The sequence below is a fragment of the Chelonoidis abingdonii genome, chromosome 19 (assembly GCF_003597395.2).
Source record: "Chelonoidis abingdonii isolate Lonesome George chromosome 19, CheloAbing_2.0, whole genome shotgun sequence".
Lineage (NCBI taxonomy): Eukaryota > Metazoa > Chordata > Testudines > Testudinidae > Chelonoidis > Chelonoidis abingdonii.
In genome coordinates this window covers 35863004-35884093 of record NC_133787.1, presented here as the reverse complement: position 1 = coordinate 35884093, position 21090 = coordinate 35863004, and the positions used below count along the sequence as shown (strand labels likewise).

General features: G+C 40.2%; 1 protein-coding gene across 1 annotated transcript in view; it reads left to right on the top strand.

Annotated features, from left to right (window-relative positions):
- Positions 1-18330, top strand: part of FOXC2 (forkhead box C2) — a 67115-nt gene extending 48785 nt beyond the window's left edge. Inside the window, exon 2 of the mRNA XM_032793810.2 lies at positions 18165-18330. Within this exon, the coding sequence (XP_032649701.1) occupies positions 18165-18191 (27 nt within the window). The 3' untranslated portion in view covers positions 18192-18330. The remainder of the gene's footprint in view (positions 1-18164) is intronic.
- The last annotated feature ends 2760 nt before the right edge of the window (positions 18331-21090 follow it).

Genomic DNA, 21090 nt, shown 5'->3' with positions numbered 1-21090 from the left:
AAGCCTTTATGAGGTAGTAGGAAATTAGTTCACATTCTAGACAATAGTTCAATAAAAATGCTTTCCAGCTTGTCCGACATATGGAATTCCACATGGCCTGTAATCAGATGTTCCCCAAATCACACTTTTTCATTGCTAAACTCCTTGGCAGTTTAACATAAACAAGCATTGAATTCATTAAGCTGCATTTTTTAGCTTTCTAATTAGCTGAAACTGCTGAATATCTAGGATTCAAACATGTCCAGAGCTTAATTTTCAAGGTATAAAAGACTATTTAAAAACATTGATCATGAATATTTCAAGTTTTCAGTTGACTATATTTTACTTTTATTTAAATGAATATGCAAAATACAAACTTATAACATTTTTAAACAGAAAGTGGTAACAAAAAGCAAAAAAATCCATCTGCTTATATTTAAAATGGAAAGTTTTGTTGCTTAAATATTGGAAAGAGAATCCTTTAGTTTTTTAATAGCTGACCAATTATTCATATCTCACATCATATATTCATATTCCATCTATTTCTTCATGAAGCTTCCATAACATCCATAAATAGCATGTACTTAAGCACTTTGTACCCTGAAAGCAGGTAAGCCATATACTAGCGTCACATGAACATGGCACTACATTAGTCATTCACAGTGTAATCCTGGCCTCACTGAAGTTAATGGGAGTTTTCACTCCCTCAGAGTCTTTTAACTACTGTCATCAAGGGAGAATTTATATCTGAAATGTTTTATATTTTATTTTATCCCACTGAAATTCTAAATATGCATTATATTTTAGAGAAACGAGTAGCTTATGGGTCTTGGTAATGAGACATAATGTCTTGCACTACTAGGTTGCTAGTTCAAATCTATGCCAGGTGAGTATTGGCTACCGCACAGCCCAGTTCATGTGTGTTACTAGACAAAGACAAACAAACTGGTTCTGGTCGCGAAAGCGATGGGCTTTTAGTTTGAACTGTAGTTTTAATAAATGGAGGGTACCTCAGGATTGAGATAGATGCCTTTTTACTTTATTTATTTAAATAAAATATCTCTCACCCCACCAACAATATCGCTTGACTTGCCATGATTGGAGCCCGTCTGAAACAGAAAGACTATAGGTCTCCAGGTTCTAGAATTTAGGGCAGTGATGAATCTGGTTATAGTGATTGGGAGTTTGCTGGCTTGTGATCAATATCAACAACAATCCTTTTTCTTCCTTCAGCTGGTTTAGTAAATTTGAACCAGGGACCAGGTGCCCAATTCTATTGGTGAGTTACTAAACAGAGAGGAAGTAAGGAGCTATCCGCAGGGTTTTCATGTGGTTTCTGTTCCCAGGAAACCACTTCCTTTGTTTGTATGGGTTGAGATTGAGAATGTGAATATACACGGACTATTGCTCTCAGCTAATTTTATCAAGCGAAAAAACCATGGGCACCCAACTAAAACTAAAAGATGCTATTTATTTACTTATCTGTTTGTCTGAATTCAGCTGTCAAAAGGCCTTTGTAGTATGGGAAGCTTTTCTTTATTTTATTACAATCAAAACTGATTATAGTGAAGTGAATTCCTAAGATCCAGCTTGGAATATGGAAGAAAATTGGACTGTTGAGGGCATATACCTAACACATCCAAAATATGCACATGTTCTGTAACAGGAAAGAGAAGACTGTGATACTGCATTACTAAAGCTTGGGCATAGCTGTCACTAATGTCATACTTGTCAAGATAATACATTGCCACTGGCTTTCCTGCCTGGCTGATATAGTATGACATTTGACTGATGTCTGCCCTTAAGAATTTTTCTGCCAAAAGAAATTGTGCTTGGAAAAGTACAAGTGACTTTTGTCTATACGCTCCACCATCCATTGGTGGATGGGATACTAGGCCAAAGCTATAACAGGGTTCAAAAACGAACTAAATAAATTCATGAAGAATAGGTCCATCAATGGCTAATAGCCAGAATGGGCAGGGATGGTGTCCCTAGCCTCTGTTTTACAGAAGCTGGGAGTGGACAACAGGGGATGGATCACTTGATGACTACCTGTTCTGTTCATTCCCTCAGAAGCACCTGGCATTGGCTACAGTCAGAAGACAGAATACTGGGCTAGATGGACCATTAGTCTGACCAAGTATGGCCGTTCTTATGACCTGAACAAATTTTTATGATGGTCTAGTGGCTGGAGGGCTAAAAAGCATAACAATGTGTCTATTTGTAGAGTCATTGTTGATTTTCTTTTTAGCTCATCTGCATTTTTAGAGGAGAGATGACATAGTGAGATCTATTTTTCTTACCTGTGCATGAACATTAGCTTGTTAATTTACAACTGTTGTGTCATTTTAAACTGAGCTTCTCCCCACACCACTGATTAGCTGATGAGGAAGAGTATCTTACATTGCTGGTAATCTGGATTTTGCAGTAAGTATGTTTCTCTGTTGATACAAACCATCTTAATATATACGCACCTGCAGCCATGAAGCTATAGGGAAAAAATATTGTGTCCCCATATACATTTGAAGATCATTGACATCATTAATGGGTAGACTTCACTGAGCTTTAGATCATGTTTGTAGGCCCTGATTCATCAAAGCACTTAAACACGCACTTAACTCTAAGTGTATGAATAGTCCCATTGAATTAAATGGGAATCAAAATTCAAGTTAAGCATGTTCCTAAGTGTCTTGCCGAAACAGTACATGCCTTAATCAGTACTTTTGTGAATTCTGATAACTACTGACTGCCATTGACTGAGATACCTCCCACCCACCAGTGCCTCAGGGCAGCCCACCAAGCGGCCACTGTCTTAGTTTATCACTTCAAGGGGCTTCTTCAATAACTCACTAATGCTTTTGCTCATGCAAACCCCTTCTTGGGTTCTGTTTTTTAATCAGCTGAACATTCACAATAAAAGTTCTCAAGCACCTCCTCAAGTCTGTCCATTTACCTTCTTATCAGGTCACTCCCAGGCCTTTCTTGCCTGTAGTCCCACTCACCAAGTCTCAGGCTGTTCTGAGGAGATCTACTGATGCCCAGCAGCCTCTGCACCCTTTCAATGTTTCTCTCTGGTCTCACTAAGGTCTGGTCTACACTACGTGTTTAAACTGATTTTAGCAGCGTTAAACCGATTCAACGCTGTACCCGTCCACACAGCGAGGCCCTTTATATCGATATAAAGGGCTCTTTAAATCGGTTTCTGTACTCCTCCCCAACGAGAGGAGTAGCGCTAAAATCGGTATTATTATATCGGATTAGGGTTAGTGTGGCCGCAAATCAATGGTATTGGCCTCCGGGTGGTATCCCACAGTGCACCATTGTAACCGCTCTGGACAGCAGTTTCTGTTCTCTAACGGGAAGTGTGCATGAACATTTAGCACTTGGCAACACAAAGGGTGCAAGCATGTTTAAAATTAATTAAGGTAAGGTCAGATTCAGGTACCCCATAAGCGATCCTATTAAAATCCAGGGTTCTCATGGGCAGTATGAATTAGGGTATCTGAATATGACACTTAAAAATTTAAGTAACTATTCACTGAAAAGTTTTTGCAGCCTTATTATTATCCACAATATCAATACTTATGTTGTTATATGAAAATCTTTCTTTTTTTGGCATTGTAAATCAAAAGAAATATTTGACAGGTATTAATTTTGAAAACAAATGGAAGATTTTAAGATCAGTCTCTGAAGAGAAGGAAAAAAAGGAGAAAATTGCAGGATGTTTTAATTGTGAATTGGAAACTTTCAAAACAAAATATACACAAGTATCATTTATAAACATGATCCTGGCCAGAGTAATAATTATGATAAATCCTTTGTCAACTTTGCTTAGAAGCCTTTATGAGGTAGTAGGAAATTAGTTCACATTCTAGACAATAGTTCAATAAAAATGCTTTCCAGCTTGTCCGACATATGGAGTTCCACATGGCCTGTAATCAGATGTTCCCCAAATCACACTTTTTCATTGCTAAACTCCTTGGCAGTTTAACATAAACAAGCATTGAATTCATTAAGCTGCATTTTTTAGCTTTCTAATTAGCTGAAACTGCTGAATATCTAGGATTCAAACATGTCCAGAGCTTAATTTTCAAGGTATAAAAGACTATTTAAAAACATTGATCATGAATATTTCAAGTTTTCAGTTGACTATATTTTACTTTTATTTAAATGAATATGCAAAATACAAACTTATAACATTTTTAAACAGAAAGTGGTAACAAAAAGCAAAAAAATCCATCTGCTTATATTTAAAATGGAAAGTTTTGTTGCTTAAATATTGGAAAGAGAATCCTTTAGTTTTTTAATAGCTGACCAATTATTCATATCTCACATCATATATTCATATTCCATCTATTTCTTCATGAAGCTTCCATAACATCCATAAATAGCATGTACTTAAGCACTTTGTACCCTGAAAGCAGGTAAGCCATATACTAGCGTCACATGAACATGGCACTACATTAGTCATTCACAGTGTAATCCTGGCCTCACTGAAGTTAATGGGAGTTTTCACTCCCTCAGAGTCTTTTAACTACTGTCATCAAGGGAGAATTTATATCTGAAATGTTTTATATTTTATTTTATCCCACTGAAATTCTAAATATGCATTATATTTTAGAGAAACGAGTAGCTTATGGGTCTTGGTAATGAGACATAATGTCTTGCACTACTAGGTTGCTAGTTCAAATCTATGAACGACTGATAACCATCTCTGCTATCATGCAAAGCAAATGAATGCTGCTGTGTAGCGCTGCAGTATCGCCTCTGTCAGCGGCATCCAGTACACATACGGTGACAGTAAAAAAAAAAAAAAGCTGAACGGGCTCCTTGGTTGCCGTGCTATGGCGTCTGCCAGGGCAATCCAGGGAAAAAGGGCGCGAAATGATTGTCTGCCGTTGCTTTCCCAGAGGAAGGAATGACTGACGACATTTACCCAGAACCACTGCAACAATGATTTTTGCCCCATCAGGCACTGGGATCTCAACTCAGAATTCCAAGGGGTGGAGGAGACTGAGGGAACTATGGGATAGCTACAGAATAGCTACCCACAGTGCAATGCTCCGGAAATTGACGCTAGCCTCGGACCATGGACGCACACTGCCAAATTAACGTGCTTAGTGTGGCCACGTGCACTCGACTTTATACAATCTGTTTTACAAAACCGGTTTATGTAAAATCGGAATAATCCCGTAGTGTAGACGTACCCTAAGAATCCCCTCTCTGCACTTTCCTGCTGGTATTTTTAGGGGAAGCAGGTGATGCCTGCTCAGATGTGCCTCCTGAGAAACTGGGTCTAGTTGGCTCCAGGTCATCAGCCTAAAAAGGGGCAAGTCACCCTGTTACACTGGCGAATAGCATGCAACACACTAATTCTTTCCCCAACCAGCTTTTCATAATGGGCATATGGTACAAAAGTAAAAGGATGGGGTGAATTTGATCCAAAACCTGAGGCCACAGTTTGGTGTGAAGCTAAATTAGAATTAATGAATTTTCCAGTGTGGTGAAACCCCTGGCAAAAGAACCCTGTCATCCCAGAACATCTGTGATGGAAAATTTCTCAATAAAAAGGTTTTCATTAGATTCCCACTGCTATTAGGAGGTTTCTATAAACCCAACTTGATTATCTAATTTAAAAAAAAATGTGAAATTTGTTTAAAGTATTGTTCATTTTCATAAAATTCTTTTCTGCTAAGCTAGATGAATGTTACAGTTGTTTTTGAATGAAAAAAACCCAACAACACTTCCTGGTTTCCCTTTCAAAAGTCTTGCTTTATTTCCCATTGCCACCCAGAAATAATAGGGTTTTGGAATGAATAAAGGCCCTTGCTCACTCTCCCCCACCCCAGGCCCGATACAGATGTTTGTAAAAGCGTTGGGGTGCCTAAATTCTATAGCACCTCTGTGGCCAGAGCCACAGCAAGGGTCAGTTTAGGGATTACTGGAGCCTTCTATTTCAGCTGTGAAAACTCAAGCCGATTAGCTGAGAGTGAGCCTGCTGGGATTCCGTGAGGCCTACTGCTGAGTGCTGAAACCAGGCCTCAGCCAGCTTAAAAGAGAGAAGGGGGGGAAAAAAACCCAAAAATCACCCCCGACCACCCCTCTTTGATTTGCGTGGCTCTGTGAAAAGCCTGTAAACTTGAAACACTCCAAAGAGAAAGAGTTTATTTAAAATTTCATTTGTAGCCAGGGGCCTGTGCCTCTGTAAACCCCCAACCTAGCTGGCAATTCTCCTGTATTACTTGTGCCAGAGAAGCAGTAGGTGATAAAATAAACCTCAAAATGCACCATGAGATTCATAATCAGGATACAGAAGTAAATGCTAAACTAAAACTTAGTCATTAAGAGGTTTTACAGCTCCAAAAGTTTCTTACACTGAAGTTTTAAATGAAATGCTGATGCTGACGGGACACTGAAAGTGAATCATGTTAAGATTCATTTGAATGATTTCCTTTATATGCTGGCTACGTGTACAAACTCCTTGCAAGGATGTTACTGTGTTTCTCAGAAACTAACCTATGGTAAACACAGCATCACCTGGAGGTTTGCAAAGAGGGGTCAATCCAATAATTGAGTTGAGCACTGCTCAAAGTTAGTCACCAGGCACTGGAACATTTCAAAGTTGGGGGGAGAGGAGAGAATAAAAATAAAAAGTAATTCTGCAGTTTATCCTACATATTCTATATGTAGAGAATAGAATGGAACTGACCTGCAAGTAGTTTCATGCACAGAGCCCTTATGAATAGCAATTTTCAATATGAAATGAACAGCATATACACTCTAGACCTAAGGAAAACATTGACATATTCCATTTAATGCATACTTGTACTCAACAAAGTGAATGGCTAGGAGCTGTGGCTTGACCCAGAGATAGTGAGTCAAGCAATGTGCAAGCCATCTTGTATTAAGCTTTACAATCCTGACCTGTAATACTTCTTGCTACTCTATTCCTGGGTTCCCCCTGGGTTGTGGGTACATCTCAGTTAGAGGTGAGCCAATAACTGATAAATCATTTGCCAGATTTAACCTCTTTTTCTGCTCAAGAAATATCCATGAGCTGATTGTAGTGTATCCACGAGTTGATCCTCAAACGTACTTGTTCAAATTTATTTAGCAAGTGTCTATTCAAATAGTTTAGTCAATGGATTGAGTGCCATCAGATAAACAGTACCATGCAAAGTGTGTTCCCTGACTGGCTGAGCATACAGGCAGTTGTGGTGTGAATAATTGCACTTCAGAATTTAGTATTCAGTTTCCCTCAATGCTTGCCCTACAATGTGGAAATATGCTTTCTGTGAACATTTGTGATATTAAAACTCAATCAGCTGAAATATTGTGGAAAGCAAATATCACCCATCTCTGACCTCAGGATTGAGCTTGAATACTCACTACTATATCATTTCTGGACCACTCTTGAGAACATAACTCATCCTGAAGAATGGTACCAAAGCAAGGAACCTATATTGCCAACCCTTTCTCTCCTGAGGAGTCCTTGCCTATGCTTGCATGATTAGTCTGAGCGAAGTCACCAGGACAGCTTGCATGGGTAGGAATTGGCAAGAGCAGGCCCTGCGTATGAGAGATTTGTGAAGTGATCAAACATGGGCTAAGAGAAGACTACAGAAAGTCTGTGATCACTAAGCATTATATAGATGAAAAGAGGCTGCCTGTCATTGGGTCCACTCACCACTTGCAGTACCTCCTACTGGCCGTCCTGAGAATTAGCTCTGCCAGGCTTGCACTCCCCCTCCGGTGCTGTCTTCCCTTCTACTGTCTCGCTCTCATTTCTGGATCTGCTGTCTCCTCTTCATGGCTTGACCCTCTGGCCAGGTCACTAAGTCCCTCCCCTTCCAGGGAACTCAGTGTCTTTCCAGATCCACTGTCTGTCTGGCATCTCCAACATCCTCATCACTCCCCAGTTGTTGGTAGGGGAATGCTGGCCCATCTTCTATACTGCAGTGTTTCCCAAACTTGGGATGCCGCTTGTGTAGGGAAAGCCCCTGGCGGGCCAGGCTGGTTTGTTTACCTGCTGTGTCCGCAGGTCCAGCCGATTGTGGCTCCCACTGGCCACAGTTCACTGCTCCAGGCCAGTGGGAACTGCTGGAAGCGGCGGCCAGTAAGTCCCTCAGCCCGCACCACTTCCAACAGCTCCCATTGGCCTGGAGCAGCAAACCGTGGCCAGTGGGAGCCGCGATCGGCTGAACCTGTGGACGTGGCAGGTAGATAAATTGGCCCAGCTCTCCAGGAGCTTTCCCTGAACAAGCGGCATCCCAAGTTTGGGAAACACTGCTATACTGGATTCCAGCGCAGGGGCCCTATAACAGGCAGTCAAGGTCTCTGTATCACCCTACCTCTTGCTGCTGTTTCCCTGGGCTTCTTCCTAACTTCCCCACTCTCTGGGTTTGCCCACCTACCAACCCACTCTGCTCGGGGAGTGACTGCAGCCTACTTTTCAGCAACCTTTCCCAGTAGTGAGCTGTCTGGCTTTATACAGGCTCTGCCTGTTCCTGCACAGGTGAACCTATTCCTTTAATCAGGACTTTCCTCTCAGCATTCAGTCTACTGGGTTAATTGGCCCATCTGGCCTTCAGTAACCTCTTCCACTCCATCATACTGCCCCACCGAACTAGACAGATTTTGTTCCCTATTCTCCCTGGTGCACTTTTTTGTAACATTGTTTAGTTCGGTGTTGATATGCAGAGGCACTGATAAAGTTTAAAGATTGAAGCAAAGGAATTTCAAAGAGGATGAGACTTATTCTTTTAGCTGTTATTTAACTTTGCCTTCTGGTTTTCTAGAAATCATCTGATTGTCTCTTTTTCTTTCTGGAATATTCTGGAGGTTTGTCCATAACAGTTTTATTTTAGTTGTTCATTGTTCAAAGTGCTTCTGGGATAAACGATGCTTAGCCTGAACTTTAAAGAAGATTTAAAAATGTCCGGTCACTTCAAAAAACAAACCCATGAAACTCTTCACCGAGTATTTTTACTTCTGGTGGCTGGAAGCTCCCTGACAAACGCTGCTCTCCTGATATTTCTGGCTTGGCTAACAAGACCCACTGGACAGTCACAAGAGTATAGGTGACCTCCTGCACAGTCCAATCTTCTTTCAAGCTCTAGGAGATATGGATAAGAACCAAAACCACTTGAGGTTCTCCCATGCCAAATGGTGTAGCTGGTTAGCATTTGACCCTGAGTCATTTGTAGGGGTGTGGACATTTTGATATCCATTGTGACTGGCAACTTTTCCGCCATAATAGAAATAATATTCTCCATAATAGCCAATTGAAATGGAGTATATGGAAATGGAATAAGAGAGAAGAAAAGTCCATTTCTAACAGTTAACTAATTTCCCAATCCTCTGTCTTGCAAATATTGAAGCTGTTCTTCATGGTGAGCAAAATTCTTCATCCTTGCCTCATACAGGCTTGATCCCTGGTTCACTGTTTCTCCCCAATGAGAAAAGGTTCTCACCCTCTTAGAGACCTTGAAGAATCACAAAATGTCTAAATGTGTAACTGAGTCGATGGAGACCTTTAGCATAAATGAGTTATGGCAAAAGGGATGTCAGCCAATCTCTCAGTCATGATTTATTCATCAGTTCATGCTGTCTTTCCATTAGCGTAGAGGCATTCTGGGGTTTACAGTGGGAATTCTTGTGATGGACATTATTACTATAGTTAGAGAGCAAATAAATATCCATTATAAAACAGACCAGCTAGTTTTTGACCAGCTCTTAACATCTGTGTCTCAATTTCCCAATCTGCAAAATGGGCATAAAATACTTAACTATGTCACAGGCATTTTGAGAGGTTTTAATGATTACGGCCTGATCTTGTTAGGTGCTGAAAGCCCTTTATTCCTATTCACTTCAATACAACTAGGGGAATTTCAAATTTATGAATCAGTCTCAGAGTGCTTGCAGTGCATTTTGATATTAACCTATTCCTATGGATTTCAATGGGAGGAGGATGGGGCATTAAATGAAAAATGCTTAAGGCATCCTCTGAGACATATCAGTGCTAGAATAAGTCAAACAAGGTGAAGAAGTTGATTGCTGAAAAAATAGTGTGCAACTGAGTATGCACACGAGTGTTTTCCCATCAACTTTACCTCTGGGCAGTGGAATAGAGACAGGAGTCAGACAAGCCAACTAAGCAGTGACTGGTACACTCTGAAATGATTGTGGGAGGGCTGTTTGTATCTTTGGTGCTATTATACCAGTGAGCCTCCCACAATAGTTGAGACTGGGACAGTGAAGGATTGTATACCAAGAGGAGTCTTGATCTAAGCAAATTTAACACAGCTGGTTGCTATAATGGTTCTGGATGGAAGGTGTATTCCAGGCATGCTAAGGGAACCACACAGTTGGTAGCCCATCAACTCTTTCCAGGTGCTCAGATACTTATAACGTAAGTTTCTAGTGACCTGAGTAAGGATGGGGATTCTGGAGACTTGGGTTTTGTATCTAGCTCTGCCACTGGTCTTCTGGGTGACTTGGGCAAGACCCTTATAGACCCCATGCCTCTGTTGCCCCATCTGTAACATGAGGGTAATGACACTTTCCTCCATTCTAAAGTAATTTGAAATTTACTGATGAAATGCACTATATAATAGCTAGTGCAGAGAGGACCCATGAAAATTACATGTTGTTCTAAAGCCACAGACTGAATATTTCTACAAAGGCTGAGCATTTCTGCACACATTTATGTGAATAGGAACCTACATGTGTACAAACATGTATTTGTTCATATGTACATTATACACCTGCACGATACACATGCACAAAGTTACTGTAGAAGCTGGCAGTTCTGTTCAATTTGTTTCAGTGGTGTTCTGCCATCATCTTAAAAGTATATCGTCCTTCTGAAGAAAAATAGTAGTTTTGACATTCCAAGAAGTCCCAAAAGGAAAAAATACTGAAAATGTATTGGGTTAGTCTCCATCCAACTGCCTAACTCATGGGAGATAAATGATTTCATATGCTAATGACCATTCTCTCAAATCTCTGACATTTTCTTACAATGTACTTAAATGCAGTTTGTTTTGCTTTTTGTCTCCACAACAATTACAAAGATTTATATTTTATTGCTCCAGTTAGGTTTGCCAGGACCACACTTCCCTTCCTTTTTAAAGGCACAGCAGCATTGTCTGGTACCGTGCATAACTGAGTATTCTGAATAGCCAAAATGAAAATAAACAAGGCTGAACTTATCTTCTGTAAGAGGGCAGACACTTTCGCTAGGCATGCTAAAGCCAATAAAGGCTTCTGGCTCTTTTCTGCTCGACAGATCAGTACACACAGAATCAGCAGCAGTTCATAAGCAAGACAACTCTGTCACATTTCATGATAACTGAGAATTAATCCCCCCCAAGTTGATTGAGAGCAACTAAAACCTATGACGTTTAAAGACGCTTCTAGTGGTAAAAGCTAGTTTCTTCAGGGTCTACTGCTATGCTGAATGGTATTTACAGGGATGGTTTTTTTTGAGTTGGCTGAAGGGGTGATTCCATTGTTGGATGAACTTGCCAGAATGAGAACCCTGGACAACCTTGTAAATTAGTATCAATTAGTCCTGTCTGTAAGGAACTGGACTGAAATCACCATGTCATTTCAAATGGGCAATTAAATGGCCATCAGACAGTAAGTAATCACTGGCTGTGAGGTTAAATACTCTATTTCTGATCATGCTTCCCACTGGTATTGCCTAGCAGAAGCCAGGCTCTAATACATGCAGCCATTTTTCTAGAATATCAGGATTGGAAGGGACCTCAGGAGATCATCTAGTCCAACCCCCTGCAGGACCAATCCCCAGACAGATTTTCACCCCAGTTCCCTAAATGGCCCCCTCAAGGATTGAACTTATACCTGTAAGCTTAACAGGCTAATGCTCAAACCACTGAGCTACTCCTCCCCATAAGCAGCTACAGCAGCAGCAGCCGTGGAAGAGTGGTTAAAAATTGATACCTTCATCTGTGAAAGATTTTCCCATTAATCAAAAGTCATGAAGCCTCCTACATATTTTCAACAGCACCAATTTGTGAATGCAATTATGGATTTTGCACATGCAAATACATTTGTGCATTTAATTGTAGGAAAAGTCTTTCTGTACCTCAGTTTTTCATCTGTAAAATGGGGATAAGAAAAGTTAGAGGTGGTTGGGAAAAAAATCTGTTTCTTTTGGAAATTTTTCCAGATTCCCTCCACTCCCAAATTCCAATAAATGTTGATCAACTGGTGGAAAAAAATATGAAAAATATGTGGAAATTTCTCCTGATTTTTCAAGTTCAAAATACTAAAAGTTCCAACCAACTCTAATAATGCTTTGTTTTTTCCCACTATTTGTCAGTCTTATCTATGTAGATTGTTAGCTCCTTGGGGCAGTGACTGTCTTATGTGTCTGTACAGTGCTCAGCACAATAGGGCCTTGATCTGGTGCCAGTAGGTGCTACTGTTATATGAATAAATAGCGATCATAATGATAGTTTATTTGGAAGATTCCTCCAATGCTCACTGCCACAGCATTTGTATACCTTATGCTAAACTGGAAAGAAACAAATGCAAGTTATAAAAGGTACTCACACAGGCAGAGGCGGATTAGGGGTTTGTGGGACCCTGGGCCAGTGCAAGTGCAGGCTCAACGCCCACCCCTTCCACCTGCAGGCCCCTGTCACCCCTCCTGCCAGGAAAATGGTGTTGGGGCATGGGGGCTTGCCCCACCCTCATGCCCAGCACTTCTGCCAGAGAGCAGGGTTGGAGCATGGGACTTCCCCTGCTGTCCAGCAGGAGTGCCAGGTGGGTGTAGAGAGTGGTGCAAGCCCCTATGTCCTGCCCCCGCCCCCTGGCAGAAGCGCTGGGTGGGAGGAGTGGGTCAGGGCATGGGGGTGCCCATTTTTCTGGGGTCTCCCCAATTGGCCAGGGCCCCTGGGTATGGACCCTGTTGGCCCGGTGGCTAACCCGCCACTGCTCACAGGTCATGGTCAGTCTCCTTTTGCTGCAAAGCTGTACCTTGAACATATATTGGGAGGTGAAGAGTTTCTGTGTTTCAGGTTTCACTTTATCCTGACAAATGCCAAGTTGCATTCAAAAGAGACTTTTAACCTACCTTTGTCCTTTTTTGTGCAGCACTGCCATTTATAAAAGTCAAACTACTATTCACAAAGGGAAAATATTAATATTAAAGCCTTCCTAAAACATGGGTCATTAAAGTATAACAGATTTTAAAAGTGTTCTGATTAACATTTTATGTTAACTTAGTCAGACAAGTTACTGGACTCAGTACAGGAATAACTGGATGAACTCCGACAGTGTGCATTATACAGGAGGTCAGACTAGACATTTAATGGTCCCTTCTGGCCGTAAAATCTATTAAACTATGAAGTATGATTTCAGTAATGCAGCTGATTTGGAAGACTGAAATACGATCTGCATACCTCCTAGTATATATCTTGCAGATGCAGATTCCTATGTCCATCTTTATTGTTCTATGCCCATGTCCATCTGTTTGCACAGACTGCAGTTTGTGGAGTGGGTAAGGGCCAAATCCTGCTCATGTTGACGTGAACTTCCCTTGACCTAGCTTGAGTCATTGAAGTGACAATAGATGCATGTTCTTGCAGATTAGTAACCAGATGACAATGACAAGTAAAGAACCAGATATGGGGTGGGAGTGGGGGTTGGTTTGTAATCTCACAGCCAAACTGGGATTGGATGAGAATACTATTTTACACGGTGTCTGAAGCACTGGACCAAAGTTATTTTACTGCCCCTAAAACTGCATATTACTTTCCATGCTCTGCTGTGGCTTGTTTTGACACTGATACAAGATGTTTTGTAAAAATAAAATCTAGCCTCCCTCACTGCATCACCATACAACTAAATGCATCTCCTGGTTGCTCCCGACTAAGAATAAACTCTCTACCACTGGAACATATGCTATTAATGTTACGCACGGGGGACCAAAGAAAATAATAGGGTTTAGTCATGAATGGATGGTGAGTGGGAGGACATAGCCAAGGCTTGGCACTCCGGGGGTTAACCAGCAAGGAGATCAAATGTGACTGCCAGTGAGTAACAGATGGCATCAGGCGACATAGTTCCAGTCATCTCAGAATGCCAGCAGCCACATCCGCATTAATCAGGCCTTTTTGCTAAAATCTCATCCTCTTCTAACCTTCCTCTGCTTTATGACTGTGGACACGCTTAGCCACTGCGGGTAGCTTTCCAGCTTACATGGAGTAGGACAATTTGTGTGAAAGAAAAAAAAAACAAAAGAAAAAGCGCAGAAGGATCCCACTGAAAAAAAGCTGGCTCAGAACAGACCGTGATTAGTGACCACATCTTCCATATTTCTCAAAGGGAAGTGATACATCTTCCCAGAGTCAAGTCCATGAAGGCCGTCGTGCTTTGTGGCTGCACTGGGTATGCGGTGAGGTCATTTCAGAGAAGAAATCAAAGACTGGTTTGGTTTTTTTTAATTTAAACTTTGTCCCAGAGTTGTTGTTGTGTTTTCTAAATTCAGAATTTATCCAAACGTAGACATTCCAAACCAAAACCTCTCATACACACTCTTTGGAGACCTAGCCACCCCTTTTCCCGTTGTCTGGGTGCTGGAACCTTACTGGGAAATTGGTAGGTCACGCAGTTTACGGTCAGCCGCAGTGACCTCTTTGGCCACTGTGTGAATCAATCTGGACAGAATCTCATTTTCTGCTGCACCTCTTGAATGTCAAGGAAAAATAAAACCTGCTGTGTGACTGTAATGAGGCATTTTCTAGTACTGTTGATCTTGAAGGCAAATAGCCACTATCAGCAAGTAATGGTAGGTATATGCTCCAAAAAAATCTGTTGCACCAATATTGTCTGTAAAGGACTGCCAGCTCCTGGCTGGAATGTCTATTTTCCAGGGAATGGGTTCTTCTGGCTTGTCATTTGCAAAACAAAGTCAGATGGCAACCAGGAAGCATATGCGCCTGTGATGTAAAGACCCCTTGAGCTAAATTCGAATCTGTTACACTGATAGAAATCAGGAGTAACTGGAGTAATTAAGATCAGGCTGTGGCCCCCAGACACTCATTAATCTTGCACTGAAGGAGTTACAGTCCTCATCTTGGCCCAGAGCCCACTGCTTGGCTTATCACTCTGCCAAACCAGTCAGTCAACACCGGGAGTTTCCATCGCTGAGGATGGGCTGCAGGAAGCCAAAGCTTGTCACTTCTTTCCTCTGCCTCATTAGATGCTGTGTTTCACAGGATACTGAAATCAAGGCACTGTGTGTTCACAAATAGATACATTAATTCAGATCACCAAATAATGGAAATTAAATGTAGACAAATATCCATGGACATTACATTTGACATTGTATGGTTAAGTTTTATGAAGCAGTAGGTGCTATAACGATGATAAAAAATCCTAATAACTCATTAAAAAAAGTTAGTAGAGGCAAGTCCTGCACCATAAATACAGTATATCAGACTAAGCACAACTGATTTACAGGAAGGAAAAGGGTCTGATCAGGATGGTAGGAGAGGATCATATTGCAGCAAAAGGAATTAGTTCCACCAGCTAAATCTTATAATCCAATGCATCAACTAAAACATTTTTGTAAGCAAGAGAAAATGTCCATATTTTAAAATCCAGGGCACTAATGCTAGGCACTAAACTTCATATTCAGGATCCTAAATCTAAACAGCCTGATTTTCAGAGGTGCTGAACACATTACAGCTAACTACAGGGGGAACTGCGAGTGCGAAAACAAACATACAAACAACTTTTATTGAGGTGCCGAAATACGGATTTCATTTGCAGCAGTAGTTTGAACATTTTGGCCTAAACTTATCAATTACATGAAATTAAAATAAATGAGACACTTCTAGGAAAGATTGTGTCTTAGTGAATTTAAATAGCTAAGCTAAAGGCCTGATCCTATTAGGTGCTGAGTGCCTCTCTGGTTTCAGCTAAAAGAATGAGTACTTGTGGCACCTTAGAGACTAACAAATTTATTTGTGCATAAGTGGAGATACTTAACCATCACAGGATCCAGTTCCACATACTCAGCTATCTGGAGCCGAAATCTTTCAATGTGGCCTCATCAGCGCAATTTACAGTCCTGTTACCATACTTCTTAAACACAGTAACACATTAATCAGCAAAGTGTAGATTCTCACACTTGGGAAAGACAATTTTAAAGGCAACTTTAAAGGTATTTTAAATCTGATAGAAGCCAAAAAATTTTAAAAGCATCAATGTCAAGGAAATAGTTTGTTTTAAAAATTTAGCTGAAGTAGCTTGACATTCATACCACTTTGTTTGCTTTCACCTTCATGCCGATTTTTGCTCATGCAGACAGCATGTTCTGTGTAAGCTGTTGCCGAATGACTCTTTTTCCTCTTCCCCATTAATTCTAGGTACCTTATAGACCAAGAAGCCACAATTGGGAATGCATTCAGAGACCATTAGTACAGAAAGTAGGGTCAAATCCAAAGAAACCATGAACCAGTAAGTTTGAAAACACCATATGAAAGGCCTTTTCATGAAGTCTTTTTCAGGTGGAGTTTGTTTTTGGATTAAAGGAGTTTATTCAGGTACTCACAAATATCCAAGCTCTCTGAACTGGCTGGAATGTGGAAATCTCCAAGTCATAATCAATTGCCGTAAAAGGGATTGGCATGTTCTAACTAGGGAATAGAAGGATGAAAGACCGTAATTAGGTGACACACCTTCAAAAAGGCATGAAAGTCCAAAAACATCCTCACAGATGCACGCAAATATAAAAACCAAAAATCACTTAAAAAAATTATTAACTAGACGTTCCAAAACTGTTGGTTCCAGATGTTTTGTACGTGCCCAAATCCCACATCAGGTTCCCTCTCCCCCCATTGCCCACTTGGCTGGGAATTAAAAAAAAACCCTCAAATGTGACAAACTCATTCCCTTGTCTCTCAGTGAACACAGCAACAGAGCTCACTTCTTTCAGAACAGAAAAATGTGAGTCAATCATGATTTAATTGAGATGCCCTCCCAGTCATTTAAATGACAGAAAGGCCTATCAATAGCATTTATGAAAGCTACATTTGGTTTATTTTTGTAAGCATGAGAGAGGGAAGGGAAAGGAAATTAAGCGAGGGAGAGGGAGAGAGTGAGCGAGCCATGGAATATGATTCTGATCTCAGTCTGGAGTAAAGCCGCTGAAGTTAATGAGGTTGTTGTGGTTTAACACTTCTGCAAGTGAGAGCAGAATCTCACAGGAGTGAGAATTAGGAATTCCCAGGCACTGAAGTAGACTAAGGCAAAAAGGGGGAACTCTGAGTGCAACAGCCCCAGAAGGGAACTGCTTTCCCAAACCAGAGAGGGGAGGAGATCTTCCTCAATTTTGCTTTTTCTTTTAAACAAGGGAAGCGCACAGCTCCTCATCCTCTATCCCGCATTCTTGCTTATTTGAACCCCTGACAATAGCTAACTTCTAATGCAGACTCTGAAAGAGACTTGGTGATCTTGAGCTGGTCACGGACAGTCAGGATGACAATATTTACAATATCTGCCTTTTAGGGGTGTTAGTTCACCTTTGTAAAGTGCTATGAAGAGTTAAAGTTCTATGAGAGCATTAATTATTGTGATTCAGAAGTTGCTGAACCGACACTTTTGAGCACATTCGCACTGATCTGTAATAAATATGGGGAATCGTAGTCTATATACAATGTTTAGGAACATCACATTTCAAAGTCCAGCTGCTTTGTGGCGTTGTTGCTATTACTTCTAGGCTATTGTTCCTGAGCTCAGTGTTAAAAGAAATGGAAAGTTATAGGAAGCTGGCAAGTTTTCTGGAAATAAGTGAAACTTTCTTCCTTTCTCATACTAAGCCCACGCAGTATTGTAAGAGTCATAAACACGTATTATGAACATCAAATATATGGGAGGAAAATCCACATTTTACACATCCTGAAGTACTTGTGCCTCTGGGTTTTCCTTATTTAGAGAAGCACACAGCATGGCTTCAAACACCCTTCAAATTAAAATCCACTCCCATTCTTATTACGTGGTGGTAAATATTTGGCACATACTAACTAGTACCTTAACTGCCTTTTTTCCCGCTGCGGTCTCAAGCATCCCACATTACATTCGCATTCTATTGAACTGGATTCCCTTAGAAATACTTATACAAACAGTGCCCTTTTCTCTTTCCACAGGTGCATGGCTGTGAATGCACGATTTAGAGGCAATATTGAAGATATTCATAAATGAGGATCGGCACTGGCACTGAAGTGGTGTTTAAGGGACGGCAGATTTGCATATTAGAATCCAACATGGCCACAAGTAACAGACTGGAACTGGTATGGTTTTTTGTTCAGTAAGATGCTGATCCAAAGCTCATTTGAAATTGATGGCAGTCTGTTGACTTCATTGGGTTTTAGGTAGTGCTGATCAAGATGTTTGATGTGACAGTTTTCAGTAGCAAAATAAATAAATAAAAAAATCATGAAATCAAAATGTTTCACAGGAAGATATTGATTTTGATGACATTTCAATGGGGAAAAGTCAAAATGAGTTCTTTCAACTTTCTTGTTTCATTTAGAAAATATCGCAATGTTTTGATAACATCACTTTGACTTCCATTTCCATTCATTTTATTTGGACTTTTATATTATATTAAAATATAGTATTAAAATTAATGTTTAATCTTTACACAATATGAGTCCAAACAAAATAATCAATACAATAGTCTAAATTATATGTTTTACCTTTTTGAAACAAAATGTTTAAACATTATGAAAGCAAAGTTATTTGACATTACTGAAACGAAAACAATGTTTGAAATGTCAGACTATCCCACAGAATGGAAATTCTGCTTTCCAGCTAGCTCTAGTTTTGGATTTTGTCCCCAAAGGAGTGGCAGTTACATTTTTGGGATTTTGATTGTATAACAACTATACTGTGGAAGCAAATTGTCAAAATATGCAAAGAATGGGTCAAAAGGAAAAAATGGGCTTGAATAAAAATATATATTTAATTAGGAGATCTGTAATGAAAGAAACAGATATGATCTGTTGCGCAATAGCAGTATGTGGCCAACAAAAAATAAATATTCCAGCTCTCTATAGCATACAATGTATCATGTTGCTTTAATGATATACACGACTATATGCCAGTTAGGGCTGCGTAAAATAATCAGAAACAAAATTTGAAAACAGGAACTCCAAGATGAATTAGCTAAAATGATCCAGTTTCATGAAAAATGTGCCCAGTGTCGACATTTTCTTAACAGGATAATATTTGCGTGACAGACTTGTACTCTTTCAATGCTTGTTGGCAGCCTCAGCAAAGATTCCAAAGATTAAACAGGAATGAAAAAGAAACTAGCATCTCACAGCTATGGTCTCTCCAGAAAAGGAATCGAGGCAAGAATATGGGAGGAGTTCATGTACACTGGCAGGATAGTGCATATTGGTCTGTGCTTGCCCCATGCTTCACATGTTCTATGGAGACAGAAGTCTTCAGTCCTCAGACCTGTCAATCCAGCACTGTTCTCTGGCACTAAATTCACTTTTGAAAGCAGAATTGATTTCCTCTTCTATTCCTAAGTCATTTTAAATGGGGTTTTTGAGTTCAGACGAATAAAAAGGAACATCAGAAGAAAAAACCCAGTTCTGACAGCTAATCCAAGCCTTTATTTCTTTTTTTTTAATTGACTTAATCCTAGGAAGCAAGGATCGAGTGGAGGATTGAAGAGAATATGCATCAGTATTGTGCTATGGTTTGATGAGACCCTGACACTGTATTTAGGTGACATTATGAAATATGAAGTATGGAGCGGTGGAAGTGGAGGGGTGTTGGAAAATGATCTGATCTTGTTAGATTGCCTGTCAGGTATGAAATAACAGGCCTGTATACAAAGTGCTTTTGTGCTAATCTTGAAAAAGCATTTAAAAACCCCACTTAAACTGAGATGAGAAAACAGGTAAGCTGTCTTTAATGTCCAATCAGATTTTTAAAATGCTTTTTTTCTATCTGAAGAAGAGAAGCAAATAGATTAATAGATAAGGGGAGAAACAATTGAATCCCTTCCTGATGACAGATTTACTTTAACCATTCGAGAAAAGTGAAAGATGGTGTTTCATGATTAAAAATAATGGCACTGATGTGTGCTTATCATTCGCCCCCCTCCAAACCACATTGCTTGTATGTTGTATCCGGGCCCCTGTCTCTATTCATCTAGATGGCTTTTTTTTTTTTTAACTTAGGATCTTTGGACCAGGGGCTGTGTTTTTTAATGTGCTTGGACAGCACCCAGGACAATGGCAACACTGTTGCTCGGCTTGGGTGCTGTCTTAATACAAATAAATAGAGAGACAAAAACAGGATTCCTACTGGAATTTTTACACTAAAGGTTTTATTTTTTCAATTGAATTCAAATGCATCATGAAATGAAATAATGCCAGTTTCTGTTTGTAACTCATTGACTTATTCTTATGTATTCAGGTTCACAACTGACCAGTAGCTGGGATTTGAATGATTGATTTCTATACCTCACATATACCCTTTAAGCAAAGTAATATATATTGTAAATACATTTAAAATGATCTGGAAGTAGAATTATAACCTCAAATGGTTAATTTTGGCCCTTTAATTCAGGTTGGTGGCAAGTTGTTGTTGTAAATGCATCACACAACCAGTCTCATATTGCACTACGCACTTCACTTTGTCAAAGGCAAACAGGGTAAGAGGGACAAAATATTTTTGGTTTGGGTTCTTCAAGTATCCAGATACTCTATCCTCTGTGGAAAGAAAATGGAATGCTTAAAGTTTTTGCTTTGCAACGTAGACTGTAAGCTCTTGGGAGACAATTTTTTTCTTATTCACAAGTCGTGGGCCTGATCCAATGGAAGTCAGTTGCTTTTTCTGTTGACCGCACTGGGCTTTGGATAAGACTAATTTTCGAAACCCTGTTTCCCATTTTGCACTTGCAAATAATTATGGGTAAAGTTGATTGGGGGCACAAATCATGGCAGTTAAATCTCTTGCTACCTAGCTGCAACCACAAAACATGTTATCTAGCAATGGAAATGTTAGCACGTGCCTGTCTCTGTGTGCAGAAATTCCCACCGGACAGAGGAA